The 23,559-nt window shown below is 42.8% G+C and overlaps 1 protein-coding gene across 1 annotated transcript in view; it reads left to right on the top strand.

Moving 5' to 3' along the window:
• The window catches only part of tmtc2b (transmembrane O-mannosyltransferase targeting cadherins 2b), a 316,193-nt gene that overhangs the window by 244,631 nt on the left and 48,003 nt on the right, over window positions 1-23,559 (top strand). Inside the window, 4 exon segments of the mRNA XM_084335402.1 lie at window positions 1,736-1,920; window positions 6,070-6,118; window positions 6,121-6,147; window positions 14,652-14,773. Of these exon segments, the coding sequence (XP_084191528.1) occupies window positions 1,736-1,920; window positions 6,070-6,118; window positions 6,121-6,147; window positions 14,652-14,773 (383 nt within the window).

Raw genomic sequence — 23,559 nt, 5'->3', positions numbered from 1 at the left:
CTCATCACACATCTGAATAACTCATAGCACCTCTGAATAACTCATCACACATCTGAATAACTCATCACACATCTGAATAACTCATCACACCTCTGAATAACGCATCACACCTCTGAATAACTCATCACACCTCTCTGAATAACTCATCACACATCTGAATAACTCATCACACCTCTCTGAATAACTCATCACACCTCTCTGAATAACTCACCACACCTCTGAATAACTCATCACACCTCAATGAATAACTCATCACACATCTGAATAACTCATCGCACCTCTGAATAACTCATCACACATCTGAATAACTCATCACACATCTGAATAACTCATCGCACCTCTGAATAACTCATCACACATCTGAATAACTCATCACACATCTGAATAACTCATCACACCTCTGAATAACTCATCACACCTCTGAATAACCCATCACACCTCTCTGAATAACTCATCACACCTCTCTGAATAACTCATCACACCTCTGAATAACTCATCACACCTCTCTGAATAACTCATCAAACCTCTCTGAATAACTCATCAAACCTCTCTGAATAACTCATCACACCTCTGAATAACTCATCACACCTCTCTGAATAACTCATCAAACCTCTCTGAATAACTCATCAAACTCTCTGAACAACTCATCACACCTCTCTGAATAACTCATCACACATCATTTTAGTGGAATCCACGTATCACGTTGTAATTTTTCACCTGATTATCGAATCTTCCTGAAATCAATGCTAGATTATCATTATTATGTCTCCTCGCGCATACAGTACATGAAATGGGCCCTGAAGCGCGGCGCTCCCCCCCCCCCTCCTGCACCCAACGGTAAACAGCCACACACAGCACACACAGACAGCTTCAATCACGGGAGAAAAAAATATCAGATCAACGCAAGATTGGATATATAGAGTCCTTACCTGGTCTCTGATGTAATGCAAAAAAATAATCCAATTATCTGATCGCCATTCCAGTTATCCACAGCGTCCTGTCTCCGACATTATTGGGCATTGCACATGAACGGGCGGGCGGGGTCAGTTGTCCAAGCCATCCCTACAAGCGCGTGTTTTTGAGTGTTTAGGACCCGACCCCCACGCCGCAGCTTGGTAGAGAAAAGAAACTACATAATTTCTAATGGAGTGCAATAGTGGCCGAAGGCGTTAGAGGGCGGTCTGTCTGTGCGGTATAAGACCGTCTGCCAGCTCAGACACATCAGAACAGTATGCACAAGGTGCCCCGCCGAATTATGAATGGCAATAGCGAATAAAAGAAATACCGTGAGAAAAGCGTAGATCTACGTTTCCGGCACTCAACCGTCGGGCGACAGAAACGTAGTTCTACGTTAACGGCACCCAAAGGGTTAATAACTAGTAAACTCATGTCTCTTTGAACCATTACTCTCCCTAACTGCAGGCTCTCTGGGCCCTGATGGGACCAGACACATATGACAACATGGCTTTGTGACCCTTTGTTGCATGTCACCCCCAATTTTGCAATCTCTAACTTCCCCTTCCCAGCAGCCAACAAGCAGAAGTTCCTCATCAATATTTTCTAAGAGTTATGGGTCTCTCTCTCTCTCTCTCTCTCTCTCTCTCTCTCTCTCTCTCTCTCTCTCTCTCTCTCTCTCTCTCTCTCTCTCTCTCTCTCTCTCTCTCTCTCTCTCTCTCTCTCTCTCTCTCTCTCTCTCTCTCTCTCTCTCTCTCTCTCTCTCTCTCACTCTCCTCAGCTGCCTACTTGAACACGGGCATCATCTTGATGAACCAGGGTCGCCTGGACGAGGCCAAGCGCACCATCCTCACCTGCGCTGACATCCCAGATGAGAACCTGAAGGACCCCCACGCCCACAAGAGCTCCGTCACCAGCTGTCTGTACAACCTGGGCAAGCTGCTGCATGAGCAGGGACACCAAGAGGTACCAGGAGAAGGACGCAGTCAGTCAACCAGTCATAGACTTATATTGTTCTTCAGTGCAAGGGTTCAACACCTAAATACAGTATAGCTATACTTAATCATGCAAATAACTGAATGTAAACAATTACAATAAAAGCAAGCAGTCTGTGTCAGGAGAATACACAACCATGGCTTCATACGGTTATGTTTGAAAATAGTCTCTGACACAGTGCTTTTCAAACGCAAGCTCCAGGTTGTTTGTGATGGACGCGTTCTCTTACCCCGCCTCAGAATACTTACTGTACAGTAGGGCTGTCTTAAATGCTTCGAAGCTTCGAACGTTCGATTCGATGGCACAAGCTTCGAACATTAAAAAAAATCGAAGTAAAAAACAAAAAAAAAAAAAAAAATTTACTTCGATTTGTAGGTGTGTGTGTGTGTGTGTGTGTGTGTGTGTGTGTGTGTGTGTGTGTGTGTGTGTGTGGTGTGTCAGGGTTTCCGTTAGAAAAAATTGTTGCCGGTCTCCGTGACCTGCAAGATTTCAATCTACCGGACAAATGAGATTAATTCCGGTCATAGTTTATTGAGCTTTAAAACAATTTATAGGCAGACTATATAAAGAATGTCATCCTCAAGGCATGTAGATTTATAATATTATTATTTAAAACTAGGCTACTTTTGCGTATACAGTCATTAAAAGTCCCTCGATACTCCGTGCTGCTGCTGACTTGAAATAAAATAGACCGCGTATGTGGCAGTCGGTCCGACACTAAACAGCAGTCTGTTATAATCACATTTTTATGAGCTAACGAATTCCGTTATATTGGACATTTGTATTAATTATATCAAGCGAAGAACTGAGAAATTTTGCAGAGAGAGACGGCAACGTTATCGTGGCCGGGTTTGCGTGATGTATTTCTCCACCTCCCAACGACTTGGTGCTGGTCATAATGTCCGGTGAAAACAACTCCCTCCAAGCACAACTTGATCACCCGAACCGTACCAAAACAGGCCAAAATTAAATAGCCCATGCGACGAACGATTCATTACATTCGTTTCATCGTTGCTCCACCAAGCAGCCGGTCCAACAATGAAAGCTGTTATCAGCGCGAGCCGGCAGCAGTTAGTTTGCAAGAAGCATCCAGCTGCAGACCCGCAGAGCAGCTTTCCAGGTCTGGGGACCGCACTGTGCCAGCAAAGCTGGTGGGTTATGTGGGTCTGCAGCTGCATGCCTTCCGCAAATCCAGCAGCAAGCTCTCGCTGAGCGAAGCAACGACAACAAACGCAATGATTGTTTCGTTCACCCAACTCCAGCCCATCCAAATACATTCAAATAATCAAACTGTGCCCAGAGGGAACTATTTTCACCGGACACTATGACCGGAGAGATTAAATATGTCGGACTTCAACAGATTTTGCCGGCCAAATACCGGTAATTACCGGCTAACGGAAACGCTGGTGTGTGGTGTGTGTGTGTGTGTGTGTGTGTGTGTGTGTGTGTGTGTGTGTGTGTGTGTGTGTGTGTGTGTGTGTGTGTGTGTGTGTGTGTGTGTGTGTGTGTGTGTGTGTGTGTGTGTGTGTGTGTGTGTGTGTGTGTGTGTGTGTGTGTGTGTGTGTGTGTGTGTGTGTGTGTGAACTACCCATCCCAGTTAGGACAGCCGAATCCCGTCCAATCTTTCGCCGTCGACTAAAGACTCACTTCTTCAACCATTATCTGAAATGATAAAAAAAAAAAAAAAAAAAATCTAACCCTAACTAACCTTACTGTCATGCACTTGTCCTAATAAACTAACCTACACTGTAACACGCACACTTTGATGAACATTGTTACTTAACCCTAACTAACCTTACTGTCATGCACTTGTCCTAATAAACTAACCTACACTGTAACACGCAACACTTTGATGAACATTGTTACTCAGCTGATAGAGTTGTACCCTTCTTGCTGTCTTGTCGTACAGAACTTGTAAGTCGCTTTGGATAAAAGCGTCAGCTAAATGACTAAATGTAAGTGTGTGTGTGTGTGTGTGTGTGTGTGTGTGTGTGTGTGTGTGTGTGTGTGTGTGTGTGTGTGTGTGTGTGTGTGTGTGTGTGTGTGTGTAGGTGTGTGTGTGTGTGTGCGCGCACCTTGTAGAATTCCACACATAAGAAAGAAAGATACTGGGATGAATAAACAAAATAGGAAATAAAATGTAGAAATGCATGCAATACATAAATAAATATGAATCTCCATATATGAAATATAACATTTAGATAAGGTGCTACTGAGATGTTTTGGTGAGTTCTTTGTTTTTTTGTGGAAGTTGCCCTTCTTAAAAATGCATGAACATTCACTGATAATTGGTCTCTAGTGGAGTCTACAAGGTCTACATTGCCGGACCATGTAGAATCCGGACCTTGTAGACTGACATAATTCTGTGCATAGTTTAGTCTACACAGGCCATATTTCAAATAATCTAAATCTTACTTCATTCATCTTAAACATTCTTGATTTGGGGGATTGGTAGTTCCCATGAAATCTGAAGTTGTTCAAACGACAACAGCGATCCACCTTGAATTAAATCACACAGCCGAGTGAAACCTTGTTGGATGCGTCAGTCACGAAAGGGGCTACTTAATTAATTAATCCAACCCACTTTATTTATAGAGCACATTTAAAAACAACAACGTTTACGAAAGTGCTGTACAAGTCCCACACCATAAGATAAAAAAAAAAAATATATATATATATATATATATATATATATATATATATAAAAACAAAAATTAAATTTTTTTTTTTTATTTTTTTTTCGAAGCTTCGAATTAAAATCGAAGCTCGGCCCCGAAGCTTCGATTGCCAAAAAAAGCTTCGAAGGTCAGCCCTACTGTACAGTGTACAAGATCAGCTGTTTTTCTGGTACACATTTGTGACAAGCTAACAAGGTAGATTTTCAAAAGAACGCGAGCATACCTGCGCCCCACCTGTGCACGTTTTGAAATCGGGGGTTTTCAGCACCGCGTGTCTCTCTGCACCTATGTTTTTTTAACCTATTCATGTGATGTAAACACAAGAGTTTTATTCCTCAAACTCCTCTCGCTTTGTTTCATAAAACACAATGACTTTCAACACTCGCAAGAATTCTCAATTTCCTTCCCAGATGGATGAAGTGCAAGATGTATTGTTTTGTTGATCTGATATTGCTCTTCTATAACAATGAGAAATGAACAACCAGCTCTCTCAGTTCCATAATGTCGCCTATACTGACTCCACAGCTCCTGTCACGTCTCATTTTGTACCCAGCGCTTGTATTGCTGATTCAATCTCGGAAACGAAACACTAGAGCCACCGCTTCAATAAAGGACCTCGATAAATCGCTGTGGGTCTGACACGTGTCTACAGCCACTCCAAGGACCTCCATTTCAACTGTCTATATGGAACGTTGCACCTCCACTCAGGAGTGTGTGTGTGTGTGTGTGTGTGTGTGTGTGTGTGTGTGTGTGTGTGTGTGTGTGTGTGTGTGTGTGTGTGTGTGTGTGTGTGTGTGTGTGTGGTGTGTGTGTGTGTGTGTGTGTGTGTGTGTGTGTGTGTGTGTGTGTGTGTGTGTGTGTGTGTATTGCCGCCGTAGTGCTCTCATTGGCCATGACACCCGAGGACAGACCTCTTCTTCACTCTTTGCTCTTGTCTCAGCTGCCATATCCATGACCCCCGATTCCACGCCTGTGTCAGAGTGTCAGGGTCCGTGAGGCAGGCAGGGGAGGAATCAGTGGCTGTCCCTCTTGTCTCTCTATATCTCTCACTCCCTCTCTCTGTGTCTCTCTCTCTTTTCTTTATCTTTTCTGTCTCTCTCGCTCTCTTCTGTCTGTGAGTGTGTGTATCTGCCCCCCCTCTCTATCCCTCTCTCTCTCCCTCTCTCTCTCTCCTCTCCCTCTCTCTCTCTCCTCTCTCTCTCTCTCTCTCTCTCTCTCTCTCTCTCTCTCTCTCTCTCTCTCTCTCCTCTCTCTCTCTCTCTCTCTCTCTCTCTCTCTATCTCTCTCTCTCTCTCTCTCTCTCTCTCTCTCTCTCTCTCTCTCTCTCTCTCTCTCTCTCTCTCTCTCTCTCTCTCTCTCTCTCTCTCTCTCTCTCTCTCTCTCTCTCTCGGCCACCCTCCTCTCTCTAACACATGGCCCTCTCATTTTGTTTTATTCACAGGAAGCCCTGTCTGTGTATAAAGAAGCGATACAGAAGATGCCCAGGCAGTTTTCCCCCAGAGCCTCTACAACATGATGGGTAGGTGTGATTTTGGGTGCATAATAACGGGGCACTGGAGAGGAGAGGTGAATGGTGTTATGCTTGGAGACGTCTCGGTGTACGGCCGCCTCACCGCTTCACTCTGTGTTTTATGTATTTCTGGATGAATTTGAAAAACTTAAATCCCCCCCCCCTGATATTTCCAAGTGAAGTAATTTCTTTTTTTACTCAATATGTCAGGCTCTCGGCCAGGCAGCTAAAGCCCAGCTTTCAGTAAGCATTACAAATTAGGCACAAATCATTTTCGCCGGTAGAAGACTACAGTGCGTATACGGCTTTGTTTTTGTAACTAAGTTTGACTTTGAAATTGGCATAGAGTATTTTAATTTTTTTATGGAACATGAAAACAGTGTTAAAAGGTGAGGTTGTGTGGCTGTTGTTCAGTCGTTTTACCCCGTTCAGCCGCCGAAGTTGAGGTTTCCACATCGCAGTAACCCAATTAATTGGCTGTCCGCCTCAAGAACAACCCCAGCTCATCACATTACAGCCACGAGCAAAGCAGCTGCCTGACCGAGTTGTGATTTCTGATTGTGAAAAACAATAATATTCCCATTCCAAGTGAACCCTAATTCCTCTCACTTCCAGTTCCTGTCACTCAAACATCCCATTCAAATGTGAGTCATACTAGTCACCCCCTCCCCTCTCTTTCTTTCTCTTTCTACATCTCATTCAAAACACACGCACGCACACACTCTTTTTGGAGTGACTATACTCCAGTGCTCTCCAGTAGAGCGGCTTCTGTACCGCGTGTCCAAATGTGGTTTGACAGAGGTGCTGAGAATATGTCAGAACGTTGACCCGAAGCCCCTATCACAGTTTGGGAGGCGTGTGCGGCCTGGGAGGTAACGTGGCAGAGACCTATGAGGTTTTTTCGCCTGCTAGGAGTTGTTCCCTTTCGCAGAGTTGATTTGCACGTTTGGCACAACCCACTCATATCTCTTTACTGGCCTTCCTACAAGGTCTCTCTGTGGCTTCCATGCTGTTCGCCAGGAGCAGAGAGACCCGGGGCCTGATTTATAAAAGGCTCTTCCACACAAATACTGTACATAACCAAGCTAAAAAAGTTGTGATTTATTAATCGGTTATCTTGATGTCAAAATCAGAGCTTCACGGGAATTTTCCTAAGTATTTATTATTATTAAACCTTTATTTAACCAGGTGAGTCCCATTGAGAATACAAGATCTCTTTTTCCACGGAGCCCTGGCCAGGGTATCAGCAGTACAGTATTGCACAATAACATAAAATAAAACATTAAAAGCACATATAGCAAAACAGTAGCAACTCAACAGAATCATATGGCCAAAAAGACAGACAAAGAGGAAATGGAACATAGCTGAGGGAAGCAATTACAAATCCCAATTGAATCATCTGCCTCCGAATCCCTTCGCTAGATTTTTTTAATGTTCTAATCGTGGATCAGCTCATCTAACAGTAGCTGCAAATCTGTACGCAAGTGGTTCCAGGCTGCAGGGGCAGAGAACACAAGAGGCCCCTTCGCCAAAACTCCCGCGTGAACCTTAGGGGATGGACGGTGAGAAGCGAAAAACTAATTTTTCAGATTACCCCCCGAAGTATGAATGCTTGAGGTATAATTTCCATCTGTTTTTGAAATTCCTCATACGATGGAATTGAGGATAAAGGTATAAATGAGGCCCCTGGGCGGTAATCTGCGCTCACTGCTCCTCTCAGTTGTGGAATGTTCCGCTCCAAGGGGCCGTGGGCTCGGCTCTGTGGAGTCCGCTGTCCCTTCTAATAGAGATCTGTTGGGGGGGGGGGGGGGGGGTTGACAGAAGCCGTGGGCTTGTTTTAATCCCATTAACACCTAGCGATAGGGTAGCTAGCATTTGTACAGCCGCGCTTACAGGGTAGGAATGAATCAAAATCGGATCATAAAGAAGAATCCCATTTCTGGTTGTTTATGGTACAGATTTTTTATTAGATTATATAGATTAGATAAAAATATATTGTCATTGTACAGCACAAGCACAATACCACAAAGATAAGTTGTCATCTGACTAGAGTGTGCAGTAAAGTACATAACTATATACAGTGTGATTAAATGGAATATATAATGAAGCTACTGAGTAATATGCCAATTATTATGTACACTAATAAGAGTAGGTATGGGATATATATACAGTATATATATATATATATATATATATATATATATATATATATATATATATATATACATGAATATATGCAGATATATAATAAATATGTATATGGTATATACAGATATAGATAAATTATGTGGTATATACATTTATTAATTTTATTTTAAAATGTAAGCAAAGGCCTGTATTAACACATTGGCGGCCATTTGGATGCGTCTAAAATCACTGTAGACGGCCAGCATATGTAAACAGACTTGCACAGTCCGTGGGGCTGTTTGTAGAGCTAAATCTATACTTTATAGTATTGCTATCTGTCCATTCTCATTGTCAATTGAGACCATAAACCGTCCCTTCAAAATGGCTTAAAGAAAAAAAAAATCATCAATACGTTCTCATTTTATAGTGTCTTTAATATAAGCGTTATACGGAATTTGGTCTAGTATATTTCCTGGAAAGCTGGATAAAGGGCTAATAGCTACTAACGTTATATCCAATGGCATTTCGGTTATACAGAAGCTACAGTTAAAACTCAAAGCACAGTTAAAACTCAAACTGCATATGATCGGTACGATCCTCAAGCATGAATGCATGAAAGGGGGGGGGGGGGGGGGGGGCGGGGGACGTCATTTCTGATTATTGATTACCAATAACCGTGTTCGTCTCAGTAGCCACATACGCTGATCGGCTGGTTGAGTATCATAACAAGCCCTGATCAGCATGTAATTTACGTGAAAAAGATCTGCCATGAGCCGGTTGATCCCCCAGACCATTTCCCAGTTATCGATCGCCATCTGGTAGATCGATATGTCCATTGGCTGATGAAATATTCCCTACTGCAATAGTGAAATCCGCGATCCAAAACGTATTCTGTGCAACAGGCTATAGGGATCGCTTCAGATGAGTAGAAAACTACATTGGAAATCAAAAAAAAAAAAGACACTTCTGCCACAGGGAACACTGCATTATCGATACAGCGCCCTAAGAGGATCTGGCCGGGTATGCACTTTTTCGAATTCAAAGAATAGGGTACATCTGCAGTGCAGCTCGGCGACCTTGAATAGGTTATTCAAATGGAATAAAAGCCAAAACAACCTTGCCACGGAGATATCCGTGGTTGGTCCTTTAAGCATGGATTTGAAACACGGATATATACGTTGTCGGGCGGGAATGTGTTAAGGCTGTTTGTACTTGAATACCATGCATTTGAAATGAATCACAGACTGACACTCCTGTCCCCCGGCTCTGCTTTGTCTTGTGAATATACTGGGTTAGGATATTGCCCTATAATCATTGCTCTTAATTCAATTTTATGTTCACTTCTGGGAAGGAAAATATTAAGACTCACTCCTCACTGAAATTAGAATATACTGTATAGTTTCAAAATAATCTGATCACGACACACAAAATTCTACTTGTGGATAACATCTTGGAAAAATATTCCCTCAAACTTTTACCGCGGTATGGATATCGCCTTACATCTCAGGAAAAGGGCTCAAGTCCTGATCTTACATTATAGCGAGAGAGGAAATCGGTTCTAAACTTGATACCACTTACATGCTTTCTGTGCCATGTATTTCTGAGGTATATTACACGCCATTAGCAGTCGTTTCTAATGAAGGACACGGGTGGGTTAGCGGATCACCGCGAAGGTCAGCGGGTGGTGATTAATCACCAGCCACCTGTTGCTTATCGTCGGTTCTTATCAGAGAAGCGATTAGTCTAATCCCTGGCGAATTAAGTTTCAGTCTGCGCTGTTCCTGGGGATCCCGTGTCTGTAATTTGGCAGTTCGTGAGACCTGGGTGTGGATGTACATAAACCATGTTGCCAGTTCATGCAGAACTTTAACCCCCTGTCACTCCTCGATTCCTTGTTTCTCTGCCGTAATGCATTTCAAATTATTGCTTTAGCTGTGTTGCGCCCATTACCGGTCTCTGTTGTCAAATTCTTGTAATACTGCAAGTGCAAGAGAGGGCTATGAAAGACGGCTATGAAGAGGGGTTATTGTTTTTTCAGGTGTGAACAGACAGAGATCCTGAGTAGGAGGAGGAGAAGAAGAAGGAGGTATCGGATGATATCTGAGGGATCAGGGAGAGTGTTGACAACATAGAGCTTGAAGTGATAGAAGGCCATTCCCATCCAAGTTAAACTGATAGTTGTGCTTTTTTCTTTTTAACGCTAGGCCTATTTGCTACTTATCAATGATGTTGTTGATCGGTAGAGTCCTTTCTCAGCGCAATACATGCTGTTCCTCATACTAGGTCCGGACTGAAGGCAACGGAAATCTACTCCACAGTGCACACAAGGTAGATTTAATTTGTTTTCAGTCATCTTGTACAGGACAGGAGCTTGACCCCATTGACTTTGCATTGGTCCGTGGCTAACTATCCGAAGCTAGTATGAGGAACAGCAATGGATTGTGCTGAGAAAGGATTCTACCAAATCAACAACCTCATTGGTAAGTAGCAGCAAACAGTAGCATGACATGAAACAAGGCCTCATGTCCAACAACATCATCCAAATCCTGTGGTAGCCATCTTAACAATGTTACCGACGGATGATTACCACGACACTCTTCAGGAGAGATCCTTTCTAGCCGCTCGACGTCTGGTGTTTGACACACGTGTCATCGGCTCCACATCATCATAAATCAAATCAAATCAAATTTATTTATAGGGCCCGACAACACACGTTAATGTCCCCATGGGCCGTACAGGTCTTCTTTAAACAAGTCAAGAAGACAACATAACAATAAGTCAAGAACAGAACAAGAACACCATAGGGTCCAAACATTTTTTAGATGAATGCAAATAAATGAAAGAATGCAAGCACTCCCAGACATACCCCACGCGAAGGTAAGGAAAAACTCACTAAAACCTAACAATAGGGAAAAAAGCTCCACAGGCAATGTGGAGGAGAGAAACCTTAGAAGGGCCGTTCAAGGGGGGATCTCCCTTCTTAGATGTCGGTGATAGTAGTGTTGCAGACGGACAGTTGGTAAGCATGCACTCATGTGTGTAGTGAAACACAGATGAGTGCATGCAATAGCAACTGTACATTTTGAAAAATTAAAGATAGAGTTGATAGCGGATCTATTTGAAGCACAGGGGCGGCGCAAGAGGGTCACGTCCTCCCCGTCTTAGTCACGGGACATTCAGCACTCCGGTCGTTGCTCAGGGACAGCCGGAGACAGGGGGAAGGGGGGGTGGCACAGAGAGGGTCGCGAACTCCCGGCATCATCGCGGGACATCCGGCACTCCGGTCACCACTACGAAACCTCCGAAGACAGGGGGGCACGCAGAGGGGGTCGCAATCTCCCGGCCTTCGTCAACGTCCAACACTCCGGTCAACACTCCAGGACAGCAAGTCATAGGAAGACAGGGAGACGGGACAGGCGTTAGACAGCTCATAAGATTGTAGTAGGCGGACATAGCAATAGATACAAGTGGTAGGCATATATGTGAATGGAGTAGATATATGAAGTAAGCGTATTATGTGAATAGAATAGAAGTACTTAACCCAGCAATGAAACCGCGTTGACTGTTAATCTGTTAACAGTCTGTTAATCAGTTGACAGGACCACGGACAGACGGCGGTGAATAACTGATCCAATGCCTCGGAGGTGCATGTAGAGCAGTCACTACAAGCTTGGCCAAGACCCCGAGGCATCCATCACCTTGGTCAGCGCCAGGAGACGGGTACTCAGAGAGAAGGGGGAGGGAGAGGGGGGGGGGGGAGAGGGGGGGGGGGGGGGAGAGTTAGAGAGTTCCCATGTTTGTGGTGCTGCAAAGGAGCAGACATGTAGTACCCTGTAGTGCCATGTAGTACCCCGTAGTGCCATGTAGTACCCTATAGTACCCCATAGTGCCATGTAGTACCCCGTAGTATCCTGTAGTACCCTGTAGTGCCATGTAGTACCCTGTGGTGCCATGTAGTACCCTGTAGTGCCATGTAGAGCTGTGTAAGCCATGTAGTACCCTGTAATGCCATGCAGTACCAAGTAGTACTCTGTGGTACCATGTAGTACCCTGTACCCTAACTAAACTACCCTATAGTAAACTACCCAGTGGTACCATGTAGTACCCTGTACCATAACTAAACTACACAGATTAATCTAAAGGTCAGTCCCCGACCAGGTGAGATCAAGGTAGGTTGAAGGAGAGAGACACCGCCAGGCCCGGTCTGGCAGCCGTGTTATGTTCTCCTGTACCGCAGCGCGTCTCCCGCTCAACTTAAGCCCATTCCAACACCTAAAGGGACCCAAACATCTCTGGTGATTATTTTTACACATTCGTCACCCGCTGCGCTGCGAGCGGCTCACTTTTTCTGGAACTCCGGACGGGGAAGAAATTGAGTATCGCCCAGACTTTCAGTTTCTTCAGACACTTCTGACGCCTCGATTCTGAACGTTCAAACAAATATGAGCTATTCTTTTACTTGACTTAATAGGCGCCTGACTTGACTTTTCCAAGTTAAATCCTCTTGGACTAATAAACACGGAGGTGTGGAGATCGGGTGTCGGGGACCCTCTGGTCTCTCAGCGTGGCCACTTCCCTGTCATTGAGTTTCTCACTGGAACAATAGGAAGATATGTGGCTACTTAACCTACTGACCTGCGACCTCTGACCTGGACCTCCATGTCCCCCTCACACGCATACCTGCACCGCTAAGCACTGAACATACAGCAACCTCATCTATAATGTGTACTTTTACTTTGGATTCTTAGGTACAAATGGCAACGATTGCTTCAGTACCGTTCTTAGAATGAGTAGAATTTTCAATGCAGGACTTGTATCACAGTAATCTGCTTTTGATCTCACTTTGTGTATGTTTCCACTTAAAATGTGTGGCTGCTGAAATGGCAATCCCTTAATGTTTCACTTAAGAGTCTCACTTAAACGGGACATGCATTGCTATTCCTTTCACTATTTGGGCAACTTTACACAATTCCTGTGAGTCTATGGAACACATCTGTAAAAAAAATAAAAATAAAATCATTGTTTTATATTTTTAATCAAGTACTCAAAAGCAAACATTTTCGACCTCAAGATTTCAAGCTGTTTGTGCTGGGCTCCGCCCATAAGCGCTTTGAGTGACAGTCACCCACACAGTCTGCGACTGGCAGGCAGAGAGAGAGATTGAGGGGGATACTAATTAATTTAGCCGCGGGGGGGCATAATCCCACGGGACAATGCATTGGTAACTTGTTTCAAATGACAATATATACCTCTGTGAATATTATTGCACGGATCGGAATACGGGCGTGCGCGTGGGAGCGTGCGCAAAGATATTTTGACAGTGATATGGAGTGCTCCCGACTGCGGGGAGAAGACCCATCCCCGCGGCGCACACACATTTACACACACTCATGCGCTGCAGCCCCTCACACTCTCTCTCTCTCTCTCCCTCTCTCTCTCTCTCTCTCTCTCTCCCTCTCTGTCTCTCCCTCTCTCTCTCTCTCTCCCTCTCTCTCCCTCTCTCTCCCTCTCTCTCTCTCTCTCTCTCTCTCTCTCTCTCTCTCTCTCTCTCTCTCTCTATCTCTCTCTCTCCCTCTCTCTCCCTCTCTCGCTTACTCGTTCTCTGCTGTCTGTCGGCGCCCTCTGTTTGAGGAAGTAATTCCACTGCTCTGTTGTTGAGCGAATTGTGGGCGGTGACTACAACCAGTGCCTTATTCATGTCAGCAAAACAGTCAAATCAGAATGGCTTAGTTGAGTGAGGGAAGATCTCGTGAACTCGAGACTAGACTGATGAGTCAATATGAAAATTAGAGACACAGGAAACAATGCTACAGTAAACACTGGAAAAGGCCATTTATAAGACACAGGACCTGTTAGTCTGTGGGACCCGTTTTCAATGTTTACTAAAAGAGAAATTATCCAATGAATTATTATTTTTTAACCCACACACACACACACACACACACACACACACACACACACACACGCACACACACATGTATATTACAGACGTGGTGTTCAAATTCACTGGAACTGACAGTGTGGACATGTAGGTGTAAACATGGTAAAAGTTCAACAAAACGATTCAGTGTGTATCACTAGATTGCTTGTAAAAAAGTAATGTATGTCGGTCTGTTGGTTAATTAGTTGATGTTTATGTTTTTTACCATGTTGAATAACGTATTTCCTGAAAAGGTACGAGGACACCTCTGGTGAGCACGAGATTTAAAGGGATCCTTCTGCATAATTCTTTGAGATTTGTCGATGAAATCAACGAATCGACTAGTCGGAAAATCCTACTACTAGTCGACTAATGTATCTCTTGTTACAAGCGGGGTGGCTCGCCTTAATCGCTCTGTACAAGCAGACACTGAGCCCTGGTCTCACGCTCCATGTCCCCCTCACAGGCGAGGCCTTCATGCGACTGAACAAGCTGGCGGAGGCTGAGCACTGGTACAGAGAGTCTCTGAGAGCCAAGCCAGACCACATCCCAGCGCACCTCACCTACGGAAAACTCCTGGCCACGACGGTAATGAGACGTATTAAACACTTCACTGTCAGGGGACACGTAATAATGATTAAGTACCCAGAAACGAATGACTTAACTATGTGAACTAAGCGTAGGAACATATTATTCAACTGATCTGAGGTAAGCAGGTACGGTAACAAATGGGGATTTGAGAGGAATAGTGATGCAGACGCTATTCTGGCAGGATTTTAGTACTAACGGTTTATTAACACTTTGTTAACATACAGTTGCTCATTCATGATTATTATTGTGTAAAATAAAGTGTTACCCACATTGTCTGCTTAATTTCCTCTTCATCAATATCATGTTATGCTGCCCCTGTTGCCCTTCTCATCATCTCCTCATCTTCTCTCTCTGTCTCATCCTCTCCTCATCTTCTCTCTCTGTCTCATCCTCTCCTCATCTTCTCTCTCTGTCTCATCCTCTCCTCATCTTCTCTCTCTGTCTCATCCTCTCCTCATCTTCTCTCTGTCTCATCCTCTCCTCATCTTCTCTCTCTGTCTCATCCTCTCCTCATCTTCTCTCTCTGTCTCATCCTCTCCTCATCCTCATCTTCTCTCTGTCTCATCCTCTCCTCATCCTCATCTTCTCTCTCTGTCTCATCCTCTCCTCATCCTCATCTTCTCTCTTGTCTCATCCTCTCCTCATCCTCATCTTCTCTCTATGTCTCATCCTCTCCTCATCTTATATCTCTGTCTCATCCTCTCCTCATCTTATCTCTCTGTCTCATCCTCTCCTCATCATCATCATCTACCTCTGTCTCAGCCTCCTCTCCTCATCATCATCTCTGTCTCAGCCTCTCCTCATCCTCATCATCCTCTCTCTGTATCAGCCTCTCCTCATCCTCTCCCTCTGTCTCAGCATCCTCTCATCATCTTCTCTCTCTGTCTCATCCTCTCCTCATCTTCTCTCTCTGTCCCATCCTCTCCTCATCTTCTCTCTCTATCTCATCCTCTCCTCATCTTATCTCTATGTATCATCCTCTCCTCATCATCCTCTCCTCTGTCTCAGCCTCTCATCCTCATCATCCTCTCTCTGTCTCAGCCTCTCCTCATCCTCATCATCTCTCTATGTATCAGCCTCCTCTCCTCCTCATCCTCCTCTATATCTGTCTCAGCCTCCTCTCCTCCTCATCCTCCTCTATATCTGTCTCAGCCTCCTCTCCTCCTCATCCTCATCTATATCTGTCTCAGCCTCCTCTCCTCCTCATCCTCCTCTATATCTGGCTCAGCCTCCTCTCCTCCTCATCCGCCTCTATATCTGTCTCAGCCTCCTCTCCTCCTCACCCTCCTCTATATCTGTCTCAGCCTCCTCTACTCCTCATCCTCCTCTATATCTGTCTCAGCCTCCTCTCCTCCTCATCCTCCTCTATATCTGTCTCAGCCTCCTCTCCTCCTCATCCTCCTCTATATCTGTCTCAGCCTCCTCTCCTCCTCATCCTCCTCTATATCTGTCTCAGCCTCCTCTCCTCCTCATCCTCCTCTATATCTGTCTCAGCCTCCTCTCCTCCTCATCCTCCTCTATATCTGTCTCAGCCTCCTCTCCTCCTCATCCTCCTCTATATCTGTCTCAGCCTCTTCTCCTCCTCATCCTCCTCTATATCTGGCTCAGCCTCCTCTCATCCGCATCCTCTCCCTCTGTCTCAGCCTCCTCTCACTCCCTCTTTTTCACCTCCTCTAGATCCTCATCATCTCTCCTCTGTTCTCCACTGATCGTTTCAGAAGCAATGCTAGTTTTCTTCTAAGTTACACAGTTAATCAATGCTGTGTGTAGAGAGAGAGAGAGAGAGAGAGAGAGAGAGAGAGAGAGAGAGAGAGAGAGAGAGAGAGAGAGAGAGAGAGAGAGAGAGAGAGAGAGAGAGAGAGAGAGAGAGAGAGAGAAGGTGCGTCTGTCTTCCCATAGGGGAGAGTGCTTCCTGATTGAACCTCATGTCACGGCTATGTTGTGTGTTCCTTTAGAATATGTTACCAAATCCCCAGTCTAATTCCAACAAGTACGTTAAGAGGCCTGACATATTGACCCGAACCCCCCTTCCTCCTCCCGCTAATCCATGTCAGCAATACTGATACCAGGCTGCAGTGTATCGAAAGAGAAAATAGTCCATGAAATAGAATAGACCTGAAACAATCATGTTTATCCTGCTCTTCCTTCTACTCCTCTTCCTCTCCCCCTTCCCCTCATCTTCATTCCTCTCCTCCTCTTCATCCCTCTCATCTTCCTCCTTATCCTCTCATTCCCTCTCTTCCTCTTTATCTTCCTTATCATCTTCGTCCTCTTCCTCATTATCTTATCTGCCTCCTCCGCATCCTCTTACCAGTCTCATCTACATCTACATCCCAGGGGGGGGGGGGGGGACGATATCCTCACAGGGTCACGTGGCTGACCTACGTTTGACAAAGAAGAGAAAGGGCCTTCTGTGTTGTGTGTGTGTGCGTGCGTGCGTGTGGTAGTAGTGGTGGGGGTGCTAGTGATGGTGGTGGTGGGCGTCTTGGAGGAGTGTAAGGGGCTGAAGGGCAGAGGCAGTTCACTGGGTCCCAGAGTTCACATGGAGGGGTGGAGCCATACAGTGAATAGAGAGAGATCCAGATAACATTTACACATTTAGCAGATGCAATTAATTATCCAGAGGGACGTTTTACACTTAGAGTGAGCTCCATTTCCAGCATCACCAACATAGCAATGACCAAAAAGAGCAGCTATAAGAGCAAGTAAACAAGTGCCCAGTGAATAAGAAGCTTGAAGTATCATACAAGTCCAGTATAATAATAATAATAATAATAATAATAATAATAATAATAATAATAATAATAATAATAATAATAATAATAATAATAATAATAATAATAATAATAATAATAATAATAATAATAACTTTATTTGTATAGCACCTTTCATACAGGGGATTGCAGTTCAAAGTGCTGACATAAAATATGTGTAAAACAAGGAGCAAGAGCAAAGCATAAAGTGGGATAAAATAATGCAGATATATTAATAAAGATTATATCAGAACCTCACGTTCTAATGCACCCAGCGGATAGTGGGGCGTATAAATAAAAGTAAAAATAAGTAAAATAATAGCAAGGGTAAAATGAGCACAAAGTGCAGACATATAAAATCACAGTTTTTTACATTAGGATCTAACATCCCAACAGGCCACTTTGTTTATGGTTTGATTCAGTTCTAGTAGAATAGAAAAGACATGAAATGAACACATAAAGTGCAGACATATAAAATCACAGTTTTTTACAGTACAATAAAATAGTTCTGGTTTACTGTTTAACAGTTCAAAGTCGTCTTTACCTTCTGTCTGGTATCCACAGTTTAAAACCTGACAGTCTTCCCTCTTGTTTGATACCCACTTTGACCCTTTGAACATCCCACTCAGGGCAAACCTCCCTCTCAGGGCGCAGTTCCCTCTCTCAGGGTGCAGTTCTAGACCTGGGTCCTACACAGTTTTAAAGCCTGACAGTCTTTCTTGCTTGATACCCACACAGTTTAATACCTGACAGTTTCGAACCTGTAACAAAAAATAATAGACAGAGTAAAATAGTGCAGTGCAATAACATTGTAGAATAGAATACACGGTAAAATTATGAATAATAAAGTAATAAGTAGGGATGCACCGAATATTTGGCCACCGAAAATTATCGGACGAAAATGGTTAAAAAGGCACTTTTGGCCGAAAGGGTTTTAGCACCGAAAATATATCACCGAATGTCAAAGAACAGGGTTACGTAACGTTCGTAACCTAAAGTGTTGTTGTGATGACGTAATCAAAACGCGGCTACAGACATAGCATGCACAACGTATAACGTGAGCAGCTTGGCAGCTCTTCCTGCGTTCTGCAGCCTGTGATAACTAACTCCTCTTGGGAGTCGCGCTGTTTCTATGTAAACTCCGCGAGCAACGCATCCAATAAATGCGTCTTTAACATTACATCCTCGCCATTACTATATGCACGTCGCGGTTAAAAACCTTTGACTAACGTTAGCGTTAAGCTAGCTAACAATGCTTCCATTCCTCTTTGACCCGTCTCTCGTAAGCTACGTCATCCCCCGCTAAGAGTCATGGGAGATGTAGTAAATACAACAGTCCTTCCATGTAGGAATGCCGTGAATTATGACAGTAGCCACTACAGTAACATCATTAAGTCTCCTATAAGCTATTCTCCCTCTCGTGTGTGTGCACTTTGTTGTAGTTATCCTACAGAGAAAAGAAAATGCACTTGACTTTAATGCACATTTTGTTGTATGCAAAGAGAAAATGTTAAAATTGTACAATCTTTCAGCAGTCAGTCTGGAATTAATGTATGCATTCAAAAGTGCTGAATAAATGTTTTATGGGCCCATAATAGTGATTATTAATATTATTTAAGTAAAAAGTTTTGCCATAATCATGTATTTTGCCATAATCAGGTAGCTGAAAAAAATATATACATTATATATATATATTTATATTAATCAATGCCTTTCGACATTCGGTTTTCGGCCAACTGTTTCCTATTTTCGGTTTCGGCCAAGAATTTCCCATTCGGTGCATCCCTAGTAATAAGTGTTACGGTCGAACCAAGTGCTCAAAAGTGGCAGTACCCCGGGACAGACAGACACAGGAAACAGATGAATAAATAAACCAGATTTAATAGAAAATATACAATAGGAGAAAATAAACAATACTATCCTAACACGTCCTCCTAAGTGGGGGACGTGTGTATGCCAGCAGGAAACATGTTAATGTGGTGTGTAATACAGAATAACCTATGTGTGTGGATGCGTGTGTCTAACATGTAAAACTAATGTGGTGTAAAATGTATATGTGTCAAGCTGTTGTTCGTTTGCGTGTACTAACCAGTCCGGTAAAAAAGGGTGGGAAAAGTCCATTTGTGCGTCCCGAGACGCGAGTCGGAGCGCAAGTGCGCGCAGGAAGCGAAGCAGTGTTAATCCCAGCGCGGGGGGGTATCCTTGAAGGAGAGAGGAGAAGACAACGGCGGTTAGCAAACGATGAAGATGAAACAAAACACTGGGGGGAAAACAAAGTAATAAACCGGCTTAGTCCAAGACACGAGGAATACGAATGCTAAGATTTATAAATAGGCTTCTTGGTACGGGCTGTCGGGCTCTTTATGCTGCCGGTGCTTCTCCCTCCGTGTGCGTCCCCGCGTGCGCCCAGCTGCTCCCAATCACGTCTGATTAGACTCGATGAGTTGGGACGAGGTGGGAGTCACAACAATAAGAGAATAAAACAGAGGGAATACAAATTATAATAAGTAATAAAGACACCAAGACTTGGCCTGTAATGTATAGTGATGAACCTAGCTTAGATCTATCTCCTGGTCATGTTATAGTATTAAACCTAGCTTAGATCTATCTCCTGGTCATGTTATAGTATTAAACCTAGCTTAGATCTATCTCCTGGTCATGTTATAGTATTAAACCTAGCTTAGATCTATCTCCTGGTCATGTTATAGTGATAAACCTAGTTTAGATCCATCTCCTGGTCATGTTATAGTGATACACCTAGCTTAGATCTATCTCCTGGTCATGTTATAGTGATACACCTAGCTTAGATCTATCTCCTGGTCATGTTATAGTATTAAACCTAGCTTAGATCTATCTCCTGGTCATGTTATAGTGATAAACCTAGCTTAGATCTATCTCCTGGTCATGTTATAGTATTAAACCTAGCTTAGATCTATCTCCTGGTCATGTTATAGTGATACACCTAGCTTAGATCTATCTCCTGGTCATGTTATAGTATTAAACCTAGTTTAGATCTATCTCCTGGTCATGTTATAGTATTAAACCTAGCTTAGATATATCTCCTGGTCATGTTATAGTATTAAACCTAGTTTATATCTATCTCCTGGTCATGTTATAGTATTAAACCTAGTTTAGATCTATCTCCTGGTCATGTTATAGTATTAAACCTAGTTTAGATCTATCTCCTGGTCATGTTATAGTGATACACCTAGCTTAGATCTATCTTCTGGTCATGTTATAGTGATGAACCTAGCTTAGATCTATCTCATGGTCATGTTATAGTGATACACCTAGCTTAGATCTATCTCCTGGTCATGTTATAGTGATACACCTAGTTTAGATCTATCTCCTGGTCATGTTATAGTGATACACCTAGTTTAGATCTATCTCCTGGTCATGTTATAGTATTAAACCTAGCTTAGATCTATCTCCTGGTCATGGTATAGTGATACACCTAGCTTAGATCTATCTACTGGTCATGTTATAGTATTAAACCTAGTTTAGATCTATCTCCTGGTCATGTTATAGTGATACACCTAGCTTATATCTATCTCCTGGTCATGTTATAGTATTAAACCTAGCTTAGATCTATCTCCTGGTCATGTTATAGTATTAAACCTAGCTTAGATCTATCTTCTGGTCATGTTATATACTATAGTATTAAACCTAGTTTAGATATATCTCCTGGTCACACTGAAGAGAGACTTTTTATCAAAGACATGGATGTGCGCATTGGACCAGAAAGATACTATGGAAAGTGGTGAGTTTCTGAACATATACAAGGTAGTGCACACAGAGGGAGAGAGAGAGAGAGAGAGAGAGGAGCTACCTCTTTGTTATCACAACCAGGAGATTTTTCGATAGCTTTATTCTATATAATTCTATGATTTATTAACATAATAATATAATAATATTAATTTTAAGTTAAATAAAATAAATAAATAATGTATTTAATCAAAGCTATGCTATGCTCATAAACTATGCTAGGGAAAATGATCAGGGGCAATATAAAATATGTGTGATGATTAGTAAATGGGCTAAAACTCATATTTAGACCGGTATGGTCCTTTTTAAGTAAGTCTACAGTGAATATTATTTTTACACTCTGCCATCAAAACCAAACGGGGGCTTCCAGAATAGAGACAAGGGTGTTAGATCTAAGGCTGAGACCACTTATCGGTGTATCGATAATTATCGATAACTGCGTGAAAGTGGCATCACTTAATGATTTTTTTGCATGTGTAATTTTTATTTTATTTTTAATAACAATTTTAATACTTTATACTTACTAAAATACTAGGTATTGTGGCATGTTTTAGTTAAAACATCCCCATTTCATGTAAATTCAGTTGAAATGCAACCCTGCACTGTGCATTCAATATGCAATGCACTCCTCCATCACATCCAGAGACCACTGACTATAAAATGAGAAGGATCACTGTGGTAGTTTTTAATGGGGAAATCTGTAACACTAAAGATGGCCGCAACGACAAAGAATTGCTGCAAAATAAACATAAATGTGTTGTTTAAATAATAATAAAATAAATTATTAAAAAAAAGAAATTATACTAATAAAAATATCTATATTTATCGATAATTTGGTCCCGATTTATCGATTCTTCCAAATTGCATATCGTCTCAGCCTTAGTTAGATCTGAACGGGCGTCTGATCAGTCCTCGTGGAAGCAGATGAGAGAGGACGGTGGGGCTACAGGAGGTCAAGAGAGGAGCGGAGGTGTTCCCTCTCTCAGGCCCGGGCTGACGCCACTCTCTCTCCCAGCGTCTGCCCTTTGATGGCAGGACATAAACGCGTTCAGAAAAGGTTTCTGGAGCTCGGCAGAACGACCGGGCCCTTCCTGTCCACGTCTCCTCTCATTTCCACCGTAGCGGGAGAGACCCTTTCAAGTCCCGTCTGCTGTCGGGAGTCGAGGTTTGTCAAGATAAGCCAGGGGAAAATTATGTCTTTCCTATAGAGCGTGAGTTTGGCGTCTGCCATATTTATGTGCTGCACTGTGCATTTCGCTGGGCATGTGATATATCAGAGAAAATTCTACTTTATTGAACTTGACTGGTACTGTTTATAGGATAAAATCCAAGCAGTTTTATTTTACTGTATCAGCATTTTATATGAACTCAAGTCAAGTGTTCCTTTATTAATCCCCTTGGGGGAAATACATGCGTCAAAGCAGGAAATAATAGTAGAAATAATAAAAAGAATATAAAATACTAATATAAAATAATATAAATAATAATATAAAATACTAATATAAAATAGTAATATAAAAGAATATATAGTATAATATATAAAAAAAAAAAAAAAAATAATAATAATAATAATAATAATAATAATAATAATAATAATAATAATAATAATAATAATAATAATAATAATAATAATAATAATAATAATAATAACAACAACAACAACAATAGAATAGAACATGATAATAATAATGGAATGGTGTGCATTACACTAGTGGCTGTACTGTTGTACACTACTATACCCCATTGTAGTGGGTTGTACATCTTCATTGTCTTCCTGTTTCTATTAACCCACAGCCACCATGCTAGGTCTATACCACCCCCCCAGCTACCTTGCTGCCATTAGAGATAAAAGACCCTTGTTAAGTTGACGTAAATTGCTTTCTGGGTGAACAAAATTAAAGCTCCCCGGACACCAGGATTTATGTGAAAAGCGACTTCTGTCCCGCGAGTACACTGGGGGTTGGGGCAGCTGTGGGGTTGAGAAGGCCACAGGAGACGGGTAAAACAAATAAAGAATAATAAAGAATAAATAAAATCACTGAACCATGAGAAGAAACTCATTTCACTTAAGAAAGCGTTTTTCTTTTTTTTATTGGGGAGCAAGTGGAGGGTTTTCAGGGCTGTCTCTGCTTAAGCCCTCTTGATCTCCACCCGTGATGGATGGAATAGGGGTTTTAGACTGAGCTCCCGTGATCCTCCCGGTATAAATAATGCCATCAGAGGAGGACAAGAGTTGTTTAGACAGGCTTAGAGAGGCTCTCCCGT

Source organism: Notolepis coatsorum (genome assembly GCF_963971535.1).
Source record: "Notolepis coatsorum genome assembly, chromosome: 18".
Lineage (NCBI taxonomy): Eukaryota > Metazoa > Chordata > Actinopteri > Aulopiformes > Paralepididae > Notolepis > Notolepis coatsorum.
Note: the sequence above shows the minus strand (reverse complement) of the source record. Positions and strands in the feature narration are given on the sequence as shown.